Genomic DNA, 18,512 nt, shown 5'->3' with positions numbered 1-18,512 from the left:
CGCTGCCTGTGCTCATCTCCGCTTCAACTTCAAACTGACCTCACCGTCCGTTAGATCCCAAACTATCGCCGTTTCTTATGTCTGAAGAAGCAATAACTGACTGACCTGTTTTGAGACCCAAATACAATATTAATGAGAACAGATGGTAATTAGAGATGCACAATCCTTTAGGAGCAGATGATTCACCACACTATTTGAACGTGTTCTTCATTACAGCGATCAGTCCATTCGAACGTCATCTCATATACATGTTTGTGCATAGTTGTTGAGAAAGTTAGAACAATAATTATTATTCAGCGAACTATCATACGGTTCAGAGTCGAGTGACGTACTCATGAAGTCTACTTAAAGCAGTGCAACAGGTTGTTCTCTTCACTCTGGCTTTGTGTCAAGTGGCCTGTGGCCAAAGACTGAATAAGAAAAATAACAACAAACCTTTTTTAAATAGCACTTTTCTGAACATGCCAAAGTGCTTTATAGAAAAAGCAAAAAACATCAACAAGAACATGTGAAGTCTATACAAATGAGTTTTTAAAATTGGAGGTCCATGTTGCAGTCCGGATGTTCTGTGGTCCGACTCCCTTGCACCTTTATTTTTAAGTGGTTATAATGTAGTCACAGAAGCACACTTCAAATAAAGCTTTTAAAATAAAGTTGTTTTCTAGAAACTAGTTAGTTTGTCTTTTGGGCATCACAATCCCAGAGGGAGTCTCATTCATGCCATTACAGCAATGAAAAGCTGTGATCCACTGTATTGAGTGTGTCTTTTATTTTTAGATCTACAAACCCAAAGAGCAACAAGGCGCATGAGATCCGGAAAACAAATGTAAGTCTAGAAAATGCTCTCAAAGTTGTGTAACATTAGACACATATGCTTTAACCCAGATTATTCTTTGGGAAATTTCTGGAGCACAAGAGACAAAAGAGTTCTCTTGCTTCACCCGCCATCTCAGCGGAGAAGACAGGGTGGTACGGGAATGAGAGAATCAAAAGGCTGGAAATTCACGGCTGAGAATAAATGCTCGCTCTTCCCCGAGGTGATTTGTCTTTGCGCTCCTCTTTCTACAGATGTTAGACCCCTTTTTTAGTAAAGACCTGAGGTTCTTTGGTAGCACTTTGATATCCTGCTCGGATTCAATATGTGAAATAGAAGAGCCACTCCGTGACTTGGAGCACATCACAGTCTTTGAAGTCTGATCCAATTTTTGCTGCTCACCATTTGATGTTGAAAGGATGAAATGAGGAAAATGTACAGTTTTTGCCAGTAACTCTGCTGAGCATATGTAAGATTAAAAAAGCAAAATCCTTTGGAGGATGTACTTAGAAATGTTAAGCAGATTAATACTTTCCTATAGCTCTTTTATTCAAAGATAAAATTAAATATGAGAGGAAGTCTCTGCGTGCTGTTTTTCTGCCCTCACAATTAAGTCAGTGTGGAGCTGTTTGCTCGGAGGTAGCGCTCGTAAAGTGGGATACGCAATTGCATTAGCATTTGATTAACATTGCAAAGCACATTAATGGGTTTGAGTTATATGCGTGCTAAATTGTAAATAAATAAATACACGACTAGATTATTAAAAAAAAAAAAAACACATCATAAGACTGACGTTGACTTGTGTGTTTTTATGCCGTGTTTTCCACTGTTTATTCCTGCTCTTTTAAGGTTGGCCCTGACAGCCAAGACAGACAAGTCAAAGACATCAAGAGAGACAAAGGCAGAGCGGAAGACAGTGTAACCAAGCCTTGCAGGGAGACAGCTCGACTGCGAGACGTGCAGTGTAAACAAGGTAAGCCCGAGCACAGAGCTGGCGGGTGCAGGTAATTACACAAAGAGACAGCAGAAATCCCGCTTTAATGGATAAAGTGCCATTTATAATGCGGGACCTCTTTCAACCCCTCGTCCCAGCCAATCCCCGGCTGCCATTCTGTGTTGACAGCCAAAAGGGAGAAGTATTACGGGTGATCGTTCCTGCGGTATTTTAATAACCCAGGTCAGCTCATCATAACTGTCTCGTGGCAAGTGGGGGGGCTTTTGAAAAGTGGCACGAGCACTTCAAAGCGCTCGTTCTCCCGCATGGCGAGCACTTCACTAAGAATCTCATCAACGGCTCTAATAGACCTGCGAAAGGATGGTGACACGAAAATACACAAACCCTGATTTGTTGAACATATGTTTGATTTGCTCTTTGCCCCGGGCGATGAATCACATTACAGGGTGCCTGGAAGGCGGAGTGGGTGGCGGTGCAGGCGGCCGCTGATCACGGCGGTCGCCCAGCCCACCGGTGTGCCAGCCGGGCCACGGCGGGACCCGGCCCTTCATTGACGTTACCGCAAGACCATGGGGTTGGAGTCGGAGGTGGAATAGCATTTAGCAGCGGCGCGGAGAGATTACGGGGATTAGACATGATAATATAACACAGACAGGGCTCTCCAGCGGGCCCCGGGATTAGTGTCAGCACGCCACAGCAGGTCTGGGTTAGATAGCGGCTAATTCGGTAATGCTATACACAGGTGACCCCTCGCTCCCAGGCATCACTGCTGCTGACGTGTCTGATTTGTAATGTCAGAGTGAATATGGAAGGAAAGCCCTTGCTCTCTCCTGCAGCTTGCTCTCTTCCCCAACTGTTCCTGCCTATTTCTCACCGCTGGACATGAAATAATACATTTGTGTTTGCTAATTCGTCAGATAGTTCAACCGGAATGTGCTAGTGATAATCAGATCAGTCGGAGGACAGACGTGTAACCACGAGGGCACAAAAGCTCTAGGTGAACTGCAATGAAGGAAGACATCAGGTGATCAACCGATGATGCTAAAGTTGTCGAGAAACGCACTCATGCCCTTGTGGGCTGGAAACCACCATTGGGCTTTAGTTGTCCTCAAAAATGTGTGTGAAAAACTCCTGTTAAATCATTAGAGCTTCGACTGTTGCATAATGAGTGTAATGTATAGCGAGTGGTGAAAGTTGAATGATAGTAACAGTAAATATCAGTCGGTGCACTTTGAAATCTTTTATTCTTTAAATTCTTCTGGTTGTGGACTGAAACTCTCAGCCCCTTAGATCAACTTAAAACGTACATATGTTGCTTTTCATACATCTAAAATGAATATTCATTAGGATTTACTTCATTTACACTTTGCCCCCTGGGAACATTAATATTCTCCTGCGCCCCCTGGGGACTAGCAGTTACTCTCTAATTTTGAAGAGCAGTCTTCATTGCTGACACCGTTGAGACCGCAATTCCCACTGCAACTTTTTTTTTTTTTTTTTTCAATGTATGTACAAGTTTGCGGTCGGCACGATGCACACAAGCACAGCCACCAGAATTGTTAGCTACAGGGTTTACTGCATGACACCAGCTGTGAACTCTGGAGATTTGTCTGTTGAAACAGCACGTTTATTGTTGTGGTGATTGTTCAGCATACATTTACATGGTTGCTGAGTTGCAACTGTTTATGACGGACTGAAGAATCTCATTGACTATTGAGCAAGTACGCTTCAACGTCGAGTGCCTAAACCCAGACCCACCGCTCCTCCCTTCCTGTGACCCACCTGTGTAACCGGCTCATGCAGATTTCATATATTTGCAGTCTTCCTTCCTGGTTCGTGTTCCGAGGTCTGCGACTCGTGCGCCTCACTGCCTACAGGAAGCCCCATTTGAATATGCCGAGGGAGGCCACAGTGGCTCCGGCACCCAGGGCACACTTTGATCCCCCCAGATCTGAGGAGCTTGTTTTTTTCCATGGCGGGGTTGAGCGAGTCGTGGCAGCCTGGCCCCGCCAGATGTTTGGAGACCGAGCTACTTCCTGTGTCTCATCCCGCTGTGGCCTCTGGTGATCACGTCACTCCTTCGGCGTGCTGGAGCTCGACCTGGAGCGTCGCAGGACACCAGCCATGAAAATCAAATTAGCTCGGCCCTCCAGACACGCTCCACACTCTGCTCCCCTTAATGTGAAAACACCAGGGCGTGACCTGGAACCTCCTCATGTGTTTGATGGACATGGAGTTTAACAACGCCTCGTGTTGCAAATGACACAATTAGCCTCCCCTTGCAAGTTTGAAACAAAGCAGACCGGTTTGAAGTGGAACGGCTGGAAAGGAGTCTTTGATTGGACACCAAACTGGAGACCGCTGTGCCAAAAAAAAAAAGCTGTTTCTAGTGGGAAAAGAGCACTGAAGTGCTTTGTACTCCAGGCATTCTGACGTCTGCCGCCGCACCAACCTTTGATTTCACACGTTGTGTAAGTGGAAGAATTTACACATACACAACATAGTCATGAAAGATACACACTGAAGACGGTGTCACCTGTCTCATGGGCCTGAATATTAATACATACAGCATGTTTTGAAGTGAGTCACAGAGGCGTGTGAGGAAAGAAAGACTTTGCTTGCAAGCAGCCGATATGATCAGAGCGCTCCGTCTGCTCCTCGGCGTGGTAAACAGGATGGTGCAGAGGATCAGTCAGAGCTGACTTTATGGTTTATGAAAGCTGAGCTACTTATGTTAACAGGCTTTTTGAAGATTATAGTTGTGGTAAACATACATGTCAAGAGAGAGGCAGTGATAAAGGAGTGCAATAACACTCCACACAATTACCTCTGCGCCCTGGAAGTTGGTCTTTGAAGGGGTGAGGCAGGTAGGAATATACAGTATTGTTTCAAAATGAATGAGGATTAGATCCGTTTGTGCCTCAAGCTTCTTCATGCAGAGTCTATGAGGATGAAGTTTTAGCCACAGCGAGGTCAAACCCTCGCGAGTGCGTCTCCCTTTCCACCACTCTGATCCCCCCCAGCTCTTAAACATCTGAACACATGTCTTCCTCACTACCAGGTGGAGCTCCACAAGACACCACCACAAGCACAGCATCCCACATCTGCCAGACAAATGATCCACCCTCTCCATGTTCTCCCGACAAATACTCCCCCTCCCTCTCGCTGTCTCTCAGCCTTTCCGATTTATCTGTCTGTCATATCGACGGGACTCAACCGGATGCCTTCAGTTTTAGGCAAATTACAGGCTCAGCGTAGCGGCAGCAGTGATTTGGAGGGGATAGGAAAGACTCAAGTTAACGGAAGGAGTTGCCTCTGTCTGACGCTACCTACGTAATCTTCTTTATGTCAGTGGGAGTTGTTAACAGGATGTACTTCCAAACTACTCATCATCACAATTCCAGCAGAATAATCTGCTGAGACGTGGCATCAAGGTGGAAACATGGATGTTTCCTTGCTCTGTAGTATTTCACATGTGGGTCGTCATATGGTGCCGTTTCATGGTGCGCTGCTTCTTTACAGAAGTCTTGAGGAAGTATGTCGATAGTTTATCATTTCTGTCAAGGTTTCAGTGTCAGAAAAATGTTTTTTTGTGGTGTCAGGTTTGAATAATGCCAGATGAAATATAATGTAAGTGAAATAAGTTGGCTAAACTGAAAAGTGAAGGTCCTAGTTTAATTTTCTGTAATAACCACAGTGAACGACATAAATAGATAACGGCCTTTACTCTACACGGCTGTTTTGAACCACACAAATCACACAAAGATAAGTGATTCACTCACGTCCTTTCTCTTGTCATATAGAGGTCAAAAGGTATTTGTACCTTGGTGAATGAAGTTGTTGCAAAGAGCCATGGACTTCAATGTTCACCCCGTTGGTGTGACTGAGTGTGGAGTGAGTGGTCTGTGTTGCACACGCCTTGTTTTTACATCAAAGACCACGGCGATACTTTTAATCCTTTAGCCTTTTGGTGCCTCGACTCGCTCCATCTGAATAAACAAGTCCCGAGCGGCCCAGTCCGGGGGAAGTCAGGTGATTGCGTCACGTGACTTTCAAGAGCAAATCGATACATCTTTAATTTATTCCTCCAAAATCCCATTTAGGCAACTCTTTAATGTTGTTTCTGAGCCGCATTGAGATTTTCGAGGGATTTCAAAGTGGTATTTAGAGATGTAATACGAGTCATCTTGCGCGCTTTGAAAATGAAAGCAATACCTAACAGAATTCCAAACCTTTTTCTCTGGAGATGCAAACATGTACAATATGTGAGCCTCGTGCCGTGATGGGCAAACTCTGCTTTGCTTTCTTTTGATTGAGAGGAATCAATATTGTATGAACCTTGCTGCCTCCCTGGTCCCAGCTGACCATTACTGCTCCCCTCCCCAAGCAGCACAGATTACCCCCCATCATTTAGCAAACCCCCCGCGTGAGCTGCTGTCTGACCTCTTCTTCAGGTCTGCCCGTCTGTGTCCAAGCAGGGATCCCACGCCAGAAGCCAGTTTGGCAGCGTCCTGATCTCTAATATATCTGCGGGAGCAGCATTCCTCTGGGGCTGCCCTGGATCAAATGGCAGTGATTTCTCCTACAGAGACGCGTCGATGGGAAGTTTGACCCATCCTCTGATCTGCTACACGCTCTTAACCGCTGCAGGTCAGAGTAGATAAACGGTGAACCCGGTGTGTTTTGGAGCCGTGATCAGAGGACGGCGATGAAAAGTCAATCGAAAGTCTTACGAGAGTCACGCAAGTCATTTCAGCAGTCAGAAGTATGAGTTGTTATTGTAACAATTTGCTTCCGATGGGGCACATTGGTGGCTGTCCAGTGTTTGATTTTCACACTTTTGTTTGTGGCGTGGAAAACACTGTAGCCACACCATGTGTTCAATTTGAATCCAGCCTTTTGATCTGTTGACCGCCATTCAATACAGAAACAGTCCCGATTCAAGAACTCTAATTGAGAATTGCTGTGCTCAACGGATTCATGTTTCAGTTAAAACGCGCCATTGTATGATTCTATTCTGGGAATGTGTTCAAGGCCATCAGGGTTTATTATTCTTGATTGAGCGCTTTGATGCCATTTCAGGGGGAATAACAAATTTGCTTATCAAACCCTTTTGGAATCATTAGCAAAACAATGTCCTACATACACACACACACTGTGTTTAGTGAAGCGAAGGTGCAAACATGTTTGTATATTTCAAGTTTTGCTAATATCACAGCAGGAGTTCGCGGTTCAACAACATACACCGCGGCATACTTCAAACTGGAATCTGTCCGCTATGTTTAAATGTTCAGCTCTCAGCTATTTTGGCAGTTTAAGAGACCCAAATATCCTCAAAGATGTCCCACAGTGAGTGCTTTGTAGCTCTGAGGCGAACAAAGATAAGATTCACGGTGGAGGTTCGCTGACAGGACCTGACAGGAACTTTCTGGGCATTTACAAAGCGTGACTTTAGTAAACCTATGCAGGTTTGAATAACATCAAGAAAGCTGCAGAAATATGGAGGTCTCGGGCGCGGGGGGTGGCTGGGGGGCCTCTTTGATGTCCTGGATTGAGATGTGATGAGGTGTGTTCAAAGTGAGCACAAAGTAGTGTTTAGATGGCAAAAGCAAATGCAGCTTTAGTCAAGGTGGGAGCCGAGGCAGCCAGATGAAGAAGTGTCCCGTCTCAGCCAAATTGTCAGCCAAGAACATGAAGCGTTATCTGCCATTAAATATGAATGCTTCTGTGTAAATTTGTCCTGCCTGTAAAAACACTCTTTTGTGGGCGAGACGTTTAGAACCCACCGAGGAGCGAGAAAGGAGAGCAGAGCTCTGCGCGCCGTCACACACACGTGAACCATCAGACTATCACAAAGCTCATTCATTAGTTAGTCAATGATGTTTGACTCTGCGTGATCAAATGGATAATTAATGTTTAGTGTCCTCAAAATTATAATTCATCTGGCATTTTTAAAGAATCGCTCGCCGCTTTGAACTGTTGAGGAAGCAGAAGCTGTTGGGAAACCACAGCAAATATTTCAAAGTGAGGTCTGCGGTGCCCTTGATGGCCATGGGGCTTCATCCAAATGGCCGCCTCAGTAAGTTGTCAAAAATAACAATGATTCAAAAACTGAAGTAAGGCCAGATGGCTTGGACACATGGAGAGGTGAGGGAGGGAACTTGAAGCGTGTTACAAAATAAAGTGCATGAAGAAAAAAGAATGAAGGAGGATGTGAAAAGGATAGGAGTGTCCAGGGGGATTCATGAGATCCTACCTGCTGTGGCAACCCTTGAGAAGAGGATTTGGAGTCAAATCTACCATGAGGTAGGGTCTTGAGTCTCAGGAGGAGAAGTGAGGCCCCAAGAAAGAAAAAGAAATGAGTGTATCTGACAACCAGTTTGTGTGGAGAAGTTAGTAAACAAAGTTAGGCAGGCCAGATGGTTTGGATGCGTGGAGTGAAGAGCCAGTGTCGGACCGAGAAGACGACATTGGAGGGAAAGCCTGCTATTGGTTGGACACTCAGATGAGATTTGAACACAACAGCGTTCAAATGTACACAAAGCAGAAAGAACAAACAGAAGGTTAGAGCAGCAACACAACTTTTATACTGTGCTCCTGGAATTGCTATGAAAAGCGGTCAAGGGAGTCTCAAGGACGAATACAACTGCAGCACAAATGAGTCCTCCAGGTGCGTGGAAGATGGATTCTCATGACCCAACAATAGCCTTCGAATGGTCATAAAGATATGTCCTATAATGATACAGATCTTTCAATAATATCACCTTCATTCATACTATTAAATATTGAATTCTAAACAAAACACTGTGTGACACTGTCTATCTATGTGAATGAAGGTGAAATGTTTTCCAAGAATCCTCAAGTTGGAGGGCTGGATGAATCAGAATTTACGTATTTGACATGTTCAGCATTTATAACTGGGTTTCACTTCAGAGGCACACATCCACTTTTGGGGATTTTGTGTAGATCAAAGCTAAGTTTTTTTTTTTTATCAAATTGGAGATTGCTCTTTCAGTCCTGTCATCCTCTTCTCAAACTCCGCCTGCAGACATGTATGCGGTAGTTGACGGCTCTCATGATAGCGGCTGGAGTTTTAAATAGTAAAATGGAAAGAAGCGTTAGATACATCACAATTATTATTGAAATAGTTGTTATGAGAAAGCTGTATGCAAAGTTCTTGACTGCAGCCAGAGTCGGGCGGTTGAATTCTCTCTGTGATCACGGTCGGGATCGTCGTGTTGGACTGCTTCCCTGGCTTTCCTCTGTTGCAGGTCCAGTGTCGAGGCAGCAGAGAACTCCTCGCCGGCGGGGCCAGCAGCCCAAGCTGCTTAACAGCCCTGAAGACAGCCTCTACTACAACCAGCTAAATGTGAGTTCAAAGTGCCAATAAAGGCCTTTGTCTGACTTTGGTTCCACGTGATAATACAATTAAACCTACCTGTGCCAGACCCCCGAGCCCCACCCCCACAACGCTCTGCCTCTTGTCTTGAACATGTGCTTATGCTCTTTATCTGTTGCTTTCATGTCAGGATGTCTGCCTTCACGGTGAATAATTGATGTGGTTTATCAAAGCTGAGCAAGATGCATGCTTCATCAGACTCACTTGAGCCCTTTGATCAGAAAAAAATTATGCTGTGACTTCTGATATTATCAGCATCTGCTCGCATTCAACACAAAATCACTTTGAATTAAAATTTAATGACTCTCTGCTCATCTTTTGACTGTGTGCTCTTGGCCCTTTCCTCAGAGAACTCTGGATTACCAGGGGAGCAAGAGGAAGCCGAGAAAACTTGGGTAAATAACTGCTTTCCTACTTACAGCTGCTCTAAACAGAGCAGGCCCTTTGTGGAATAGGAGAATCCAGAAATGGAGTTGTTTTCTTGTAATGTAAATGCAGGGACAGAAATAACAGGCTCTTTACGAGCACTGGCTTTCTCGACATTAAATGGAGCGAAACGTCTTCTGGCTTTGTCAGCGTGCTGATCTTAATTGTCGAAGGTCTGGCTTAAAAACATCCCGGTTCGATCAGTGTGCTCAAGAAAACGCTCGCTGCTGCGTCTGCAACTAAAACGTGTGTGTGTGTGTGTGTGTGTGTGTGGAACTTTCTCTTCCACGCCACAGTCAAATCAAAGTGCTGGATGGAGAAGATGAGTACTACAAATTACTGTCAACTGTGGAGTCGATCCCAGAGGAGGACTACAGTACCACCACCCCCTCCCCGACCTTCTAGAGGACCCCTCATCAGTCATGTCAGCCGGTAAGATGCTGCCGACGTCTGCTCAGACACACCAAAGAGAAGCCAGTGTTGGATGTTCGCTGGAATGTGGAGCGTGTGTCACAGAACACAACACAGCAGCTGTCTGACGCCTTTAAAAATGTATCCAACTCTTTCTCCAAACAATGGAGTCCTCACCACAGGGTTTTAGAATTCAGCAAGGCCAGATGTTCCATCGGACCTGTGAGCAACCTAAAATGTTACTCACACCCTCTTCGTCTTCTGGACTCGACCTTTACACCCCACCCTCGACCCAGAGCCTATCTGCAGGGGCTGCTCGAGGGAACTCATGAGGCAGACGAAGGCCGTCCCAGTACTTCTCACAATAATGATCGATTTACAAACAATGTGAGCTGGAGAGAAGCTTCGTCTCCCTGATGCCTTTATCTAGATAAACCAAACGCGCTGTCAGTGGCTTCCTGACTCAATTTAAACATTTCTGTTCTCTGCGAGGGAATCTAAGCTCCGCGGTGTTAACCAGGCGCTGACACATCCACCTGTTTTCAGGCTTCATGTCTGGTGTCGAGGTCGGATGCGAAGACAAATCCCCAGGAAAGCCAGAATTCTCTGCACACGTTCTCCCACTGAGAGCCGCCGCTAGTCAGAGAGGCTTTGTGCTGCCTGGATCCAGCGCTCACACACGCAGAGCCAGACCTCACTTTGAATTTTACCCTAAATACCGGAATTCTCTTTTAAGATTTTCAAGTGTCGGATATGCGAGGCCGGCGAGTTGATTTGTGGAGCTTTTTTTTTTTCTTTCAATTTGCATATCATTTACTGTATCTCTCTTTGTTGACACCCGAGGGCCCGAGAGGAGATTTTGATCTTAATAGGAAGAGTAGGGTGGTATGACTGAGGATCTCATCCTCCTTATAGTCAGCCGGGAAAACATTAGAGGTTCTGCCTGGATGGCTCACTTGGGCTCAGGTTTACATCCTTGTGGGTTTAAAGAGTAATCACCGACTTCCTCAGTGCAGCGGAGCTGAGGTCAGAACCAGGATATTTATCCCCTTGTCATGGCTGAATATTGCTTTTAATTGGTGTGAAGAAATGTGGTTCTTTTCCGTGTGTATCAGTCATCCTGAAACTGCAATCAGACCAGTTATTAAGCACAAGACTAGATGTTTTTTGACGATTCTTTCTGAAACAGTCTCTGCCTCATTCCTGTGACACGGTTTGTTTGTCCTCCTGCACATGGCTTCTCAGATTTCCTCCCACAGTGCAAAAACGTACAGCCGTGACCTAGTGTCCATTCATTTTTCCCCTTGTGAATACATATTTTGGTCTACACGTATGATGCACTGGCACCTGTCCAGGGTGTCCCCTGCCTTTCACTGAAGTCGAGAGGATTGTCCCCCCCTACGACCTTAGAATCCTTCAGCATTCATTGCTTTTCAGGTCTCAGGCACTGTGCGCCGATCTTGTTTTCCGAGGTGCTGTCTGAGGTCCTAAAACATTCCAGGTCCAATGGTTAATTCTGGGGTGCTTGTGTCTCTCCAAACTTTTTAAGTAGCGAAACACGCAGTTTCGTATTTGAATAATTTTCTCCAGCACTTATAATTTCTTACCCAGTCTTAATAAATCATGTGCTTGAGTCACCTGCACAGCATTCTAGTCGTAGCAAAATAGAATCCAGACCAACAAATATTCTTCCAAATGGTAACATTTGGAAGAATATTTGTTGTTTCTCCCAATGCTTCAGTTCTATGTATGAACTATGTATGAATGATGTGAAAAGGTAATGTGAACCAGGGAACTGGTGGAGCCGGCTTCCAAGGGTCTGAAACTCAGACGCCACCTACTAAAGAAGCATATTGGACACCTCTGAAGCTCAATACTGGAAGAACAAAAAAAGGCTAAATCTCCAGATGGGTCCACCAACCTCGAACATCAGCTGCATCTGCATTATGTGGCTCACATGACTAATAAATGTTTCAGTGCGGCTCCTCAATTGAACGGCGTCTTGAGCAGAAATAATTCAAAGAGGAAGTCAGCGGACCACTGGCAGTTTTGTAATGTGGTGTCACAGTTAGTTCAGAACCTCCGGTGGTCACAATAATTACAGTCCTGGTGCATTGCTCCCTGGCTGGGTCCTCAGAAGAGCAGTGTGAAATAGGTCAGCCCTGCACCCTGTCGTGCCTCTGCACAGTACACTGAAGCCATGAAGTGCGATCATGCTCCCTTGATTATTTGGGCCCTGTTTTACCACGGAGGAGAATTTCTAATAGGCTCAGCGGTAACAAGGTTGGACTGTGGTGACACACGGTGCCAGACTGTGTGTTTCTTCTCCTGCTCCTGGCTGCCAAATGAGCTCCCTGGCTGATTGCCTTCTTTAGCATATGAGAGGAGGTGAGCGGAGGTGTGGAGGGAATTGCTTTGGTTTGCTGCTTATGTGAAGCAAAAGGCAAATGTTATGAAACACTGTCGTCAGTCTTGTCAGAAGACGGTCAAACTTCTGCCAGAGCAAAGTTGAAGTCTTTGCTGTTTAAAGTCGGATTAAACAAGTGTCACAACTGGATGTGCGGAAAGAATATTTGGCGGGTGAAGTATACCTGGATATCAGATCACAACATGATCAGGAAGGTTGTGTACCATCAAAGAGTCAAATATCACAGCGCAGCCTGACTTTTTTTCCACTTAGTCACAGAGCATCTGGACACCGGAGCTGCACTGCTGGTCTGGAAATAACATGCTCTAATGTTAAACTCTAAATCCACTGGATATCCGAAAACTTGAAGGAAAAATGAGCCATTTTCTAAGCTAAATCACACAACCTGGCTTGCATTTTGAACACTATTATATTGGTTATTTAGTCAACATTGTGTTGTCGAATACAATAGAAGTTATGATGCTGTGCAACAGATTGCACTGATATGAATGTTACACATGATGTGTGGAAAACCGTTCTCTGAATAGGGATGCACCCGTACCAGATTTTCCCAAAACAAGTAGTGTACGAGTGCTTTTATTTGAGTACTCACCAATTCCTATTGCTTACACCCTTACACATAAAGTTACCTTGCCTTTTTTTTATTTTTCCATATATATCTTTATTTGAACAACATTCCCCAGTATGTTTTTCCTGTACATGTGTGACGGCTTCACTGCAGTACAAACACAAATTTAACAAAACTGACATTCAAAAACTGCACACTGCCGTGAAGTGGAATTGGATTCTATGACTATGAGTATGAGTACTCGAGTCCGGTATCAGTCCGATATCGGTATCAGTGCATCCCTAGTATTGAATGTATAAAGATTTGTGCAAAACCTACTGTAAAATAGAATTAATTTGTATAAAAATGCACATTGAAAAAATCCCCATGTAAACGTGTTAAAATGAAGGTCAAATATTCCACATTCAAAAGCAGGTTTATCAGTAACCTACGTGTCACCCACACAGCACAGGTCTGGTGGGAGTTGCTGCACGAGTCAAACTCAGGAGCTCATCATTTTGTGTGGCCTGAAATTGTGGGCACTACTGCAACATGCTGTTAGAATAACACACAGAGTCAACAGTGGTTAAGCTTCAGCACTCGACAGACTGTTTTCTAGATAAGATTTTTCCGCTTCAGCCTCTTCCCGCAGAACTTGGAGTGACTGCAAGCATTCTAGCGCACCACTGGTGACAATCAGAACTTCATAAATCAACCGCGAGTTGCTCTATTTTCACCCGCCATGAGCCGCCGCAGCCGTTCCTTAATAACCGTGTGGGTGTCATGACTCCAGAATTTTCATCAGAAACAGCTCCGTCCTCCTCCTCGGTTGCGTTCAGCAACATCTGGAGTGAGAGTGGGAACTGTTGTGGCCACGCTTCTGGCTGCTGTTATTCTTCCCATTTCATACTTCCATCAGAGCAACATCCAAGCTAAGAGCCCGCCCCCCCTCCCAAAACAAAGTTTGAAACCACCTTTATGAAAATCGCTGGAGCTGCAGCCCCAACAAATGATGAAAAGCTTTTATTTTCTGAAGAAGTATACTTACCTTTTCACCTAATAGTGATGTCTGACTTCAAAGGGGGAGCACGATTAGGCCGACATTGTCCTCTGTCTACATCCGCCGAGTTCAAAGGCAGACTTTCAATACCGCTATTTTCCCGGGCAGCCTTTTCAAACACTCTTTTAATACAGTTTACCTGCTTTTGATATACAGATGCGCGTCATTTTCATCACGCGTGTGCTTGCGTTAATAGTAGCTGGTCAAACAGAACATGCGACATTCAGGACTGGCAGTGTTGTCTGCCCGACTAATGACTGCAGCCAAACACATCCCTGACCAGATGTCAGATGTGTGCTGGCGGCTGGGAGCAAAAGAACATTCCCTAAAGAGGGAATTAATAAAGAAAGTGGTTGAGTGGGGTGGAGACGGAGAGGGTAAGAGGCAGGGAGGAAGGAGGAGATAAAAGAGGCTGTTGAGGACTCACATCAAAGCTCTTTAATGACGAGGGACGCCATTACGCTTACAGTGGCTTTTGTCTCAGCTTCCTCACACCTGCAGTCTGTTGTGTTGTCAACATTTGCATGCATATAAAATGTATGAATGAGAAGATAAGAGCTGCCCTCCGCTAATCTTCACCAAATGTCCTGGCCGTAATGACGTCCATTTCCTTTAACCAACAAAACCAGAAAGTCTTTGCACAACAACAGGAAAGAACAGTAAAAGCCTGCCTACCGCGAAAAGGTATCGACTTTCGAGTTCCCCTGGAGCCTCCGGAGCTGGGATTTGATAAATAAATCAGAGCGTGAAATTGCGATTAGCCTCTCACAGTTTGGAGGCCGAGCGGGGCGCTGGTCTACTTGGCATGGCCGAAGGTGTAACCTGTTTTGTTTTGCCCCAGCCATTGGTCCCCAGATGGTGCGACCAGCTGCTGTTGAATAAACACTGGACGAGGAGCGGTGTGAGAATTAACGTCGCCTTGTTTCAGTTGGGGATGCATCACAGAAACTTGTCCTATTGCCAGCGCCAGAGGGGGAACAGGAGCCTTGTGATTGAGGTCAGAATACAAAGTCTTCCCTCCAGAACAAGTTTCATTCGTCGTAGTGTTGCGGACACCGGATCCGATGGTTGCATCGGGACGTATAGCAGATGCAAATATTGACTAATAACCTTGCTTCCGCGCAACATCTGCTCCGTATTTCCACTTTTTCGTGGCGTCTGCTAAATATCTGTGTATGTTAGCCTGGGGCAGTCGGAAAATATTCACTCGAGAAAAAAGTCCTGCTGCTGGATTGAATTTGAGCTCAAGGATTAGTGACCATTAGGAAAAAAACTGCAGAGTAGTATCTCATTTAAAATGTACATATAGTTACTTTTAGGCCGTAGGGGTCTTGTGTGGGTTTTTGTGTGTATGTATAATGTGTGCACACCAATGGAACTACTGTGTTTTTAAAAGAATAGTAAAATAAGTACAAATTTGAAATGACAACTGCACATTCACAGTCACAAAACTGTGGAGTACGTGTTTTTCTCCTCGGCTCTTCAGGTGCATCGTGACTCTTCGCACTGCTTCTCCTGCATTAGGGCCCAAATCGGCAGGGGTCGTCCACGTTGCATCGCAGAATTTTGTCCATTGAAATGCTTGAATTTATGAATCTCAAACGTTCAAAAAGGAAATATAGGGCGTCCTCACTGCGTCCTGCCTAAATTCTGGGCGTCCCCAGGTCCATGCTAGCTCAAAGCCTGTTCCTCATTAAGCTACTTTATTCATTTGTTATCGTTGTCCGACGGGTGAAGGACAGGGACACAGAGGACCGGTCCATCACAGAGCACATAGATACCAACTACAGTGATACTCTCACATCTACAGACAATTTTATGTCATCAGTTAACCACTGCCTTTGAACTGTGGGACTAAACCAGAGTTCATGGAGGGAACTTAAGCAAGTACAAGGGTAATATATATATATATATATATATATATATATATATATATATATATATATATATATATATATATATATATATATATATATATATATATATATAAAGAAGACACTGGTTTGTTTCAAACCTAAAAATTCATTGCAATATTATAATCTTGGCTTCAGTAATACAATAAATATCTATTTACTTCAGCAAATCTTCAGTTGAGTGAACCAAGGGAACTGAATCCACGTTCCCTTTGAAGCACCATCATTTGCTTGCCGCACATGACATCATGAGTAGTGTGTGTGTAAGCAGCAGTGACCCCTGCACTCGCTCTATTTTTGCTTGTTGTTCACTGACTCAAGTCATCAGTTCTGGTCTTTCTGGTAGCCGCTCATCATTTCAAGCAAGTGTAATGCAATTCATTCACATCCCAATTTTGAGGAGAAAACGTTGTTTTTATGCAAAAACTGTTGAATATTTCCTCTCTTGGTGGGCTATACTCTTTAGAGGACTATCAAGAGGTCAACCCTTGACCTTCTCAAAGATTCTCAAGACTCAAACATAGACGGGGAAACTAGAACATTTGAAAAATAAGCGAAGGAAATGTTGAACAGCGCTCTGACGAAAGAATATGAGGAAAAAGCACAATTTTTATATGCATTTTTTAAGCTGAATATTTAAGATATTGTGTGGATTTTTACATAAAATACAAATAATTTAGATGCATTTTTAAATGTTGCATGAAAGTATATAGATTGTAGTGTCAAAAGAAAACCGAAATTATCACGTTAAATTGAAACATTGTGAGAGCAGCTATTTTTAGTCCAACAATGACGGATTCCCGACAAACCAATTAACTTCAGTGATGCTGCAGGATTAGTCGTAGTCTCATTGTTCTTGTTCATGAGAGGAGGAAACACAGCAGGTTTACATGATGTCGGGCTGCAGATTTTCCCTCCTGAAAGCTGGATTATCACATCCAGGGTGGGCTGAGTGAAGGTACAATGACCTGGCCCGCCTTCCGTGACCCCGGGGCCAAGCCGCACATTGCCAAGGCTTTGCTCTTTGCTCTTGAATATGCAGAGATCCCCCCACTTCACAAGAGAGGGGCTAAAAGAAAAAGACTTGTATCGTGTTTCAGGGAAAATTAGTGCGACCAAAGTTGGCGTCTCTGTGTGTTGGGATCTGTGAACAATGGCAGCTTTCTGTCAGGCCGCGACTTCAAAGCTGCGCTGAGTGACTGCTCTGAGTTATACTTTGTTGTAGATCACTGAGGAAATTCACAGATGTTTTCTCATACGAGACACCATTATAGCGGCTCAAGTACCCAGTAGCCTCCAGCATCTCACCCTCTCGCTCCCACACAGCAGCCCCCTCCTCCGTCCACCCCCCGACTCTCATGTCTTTCCAATGAGACAGATGTGGAACCTGCTTTCTCTCTGCAAGAACACACAGACTTGTTGTTTCTGTGTGTGGAGTCTTCTGTCCAACTCACAATGACTTCATCTCCACGGGATTTGACTTGGAGCACCTGATCCTGTGGTTTAGTCGCTGGCCCGTCCCTCTTTCTCTTTGGTGCCGTTCAATCGTTCCGGCCAGTCCTGAACACATTTCAAACCTTGTGGTCTCATGACCATCCCACCTCTGACACGATTTTGACGCCTTGTTTTATAACCGTCCTGACTCCTACCTTCCTCAGAAATACCTGGGCTCCGGAGCTCTGTGGCGTCTCACCCTGATCTCCCATGATGCTTTGCCATCAATGCTTTTGAAAGATGCGAAATTTAGACATTTGGATAATCAAGATGAGAAGGATAAGAACCATGCCAACTGATAAAGACCCACCCTGTGGTGCATTGTGGGATACCCAAGTGCTCATGTTGTCACTGGTGATTGTTTACATGTGAATCAGGAAGTATGTTAACAAGAGTCTTTGTGTGTGTTTTCTCTCCTGCAGTGCGCCGCCTTCAGTTCAGAAGTGGAGCTGAACCTCTGCATTTACTCTGTATTTTTATTTATTTGTAGCCAGTTGCTCTTTTATATCAGTCAATAAATGTGCTTGAAATTCATCATGTTCTTGCTGAAAGTATGTTAAAATATATAAAATCAAACTCAAAATAGTCATGTGTTGTACTCCTCTGCGTCTGTTGACGTCAGTAGTGGAGCAGATGAATATGTTTCTGTTCTTTCTTTATTTGATACTTCTGTTTTCAGAAGTACATATTTTGACATATAGATGAGTCAGCGATGTATCAATGTCCAGAAAACAGTCTTCAGGATCATCTTTAGAAAATTGATGAGGTCAGTTGAAGGAGTGGGAGACCTGCAACCCTCGCTGCTCTGCTGGAGGGACTCAGACCCATCACCTTCTGTGCAGCGCGAGATAATCCCCGCAGTCTGGTCCAGTTGCAGCCCAGTTCCGCACAGTGATGGTGCTGCAGCTGAGGGAAGTAGAGTCCTACCAGGGAGCAACACCTGGACCTTCCCCTCACGACCAGCTCAGGTCACGTTGGAGGTGAACTCAGTGGACCAGGTGCCACCTTCGGAGGTGGTTGATGGAGGGAGTGGCCGACCCCACCCAAAGGTCCCATCGCGGTGTT

The 18,512-nt window shown here is 44.8% G+C and overlaps 1 protein-coding gene across 1 annotated transcript in view; it reads left to right on the top strand.

Moving 5' to 3' along the window:
* The window catches only part of myo3b (myosin IIIB), a 58,020-nt gene extending 40,011 nt beyond the window's left edge, over nt 1–18,009 (top strand). Inside the window, exons 33-38 of the mRNA XM_053876941.1 lie at nt 778–826; nt 1,664–1,787; nt 9,041–9,138; nt 9,517–9,563; nt 9,891–10,026; nt 17,870–18,009. Coding sequence (XP_053732916.1) covers nt 778–826; nt 1,664–1,787; nt 9,041–9,138; nt 9,517–9,563; nt 9,891–9,999 — 427 coding nt within the window. The 3' untranslated portion in view covers nt 10,000–10,026; nt 17,870–18,009. The remainder of the gene's footprint in view (nt 1–777; nt 827–1,663; nt 1,788–9,040; nt 9,139–9,516; nt 9,564–9,890; nt 10,027–17,869) is intronic.
* Nucleotides 18,010–18,512: the final 503 nt, after the last annotated feature.

This window comes from Synchiropus splendidus, chromosome 10, assembly GCF_027744825.2.
Source record: "Synchiropus splendidus isolate RoL2022-P1 chromosome 10, RoL_Sspl_1.0, whole genome shotgun sequence".
Classification (NCBI taxonomy): Eukaryota; Metazoa; Chordata; class Actinopteri; order Syngnathiformes; family Callionymidae; genus Synchiropus; species Synchiropus splendidus.
This window is presented reverse-complemented; position numbering and strand designations above follow the sequence as displayed.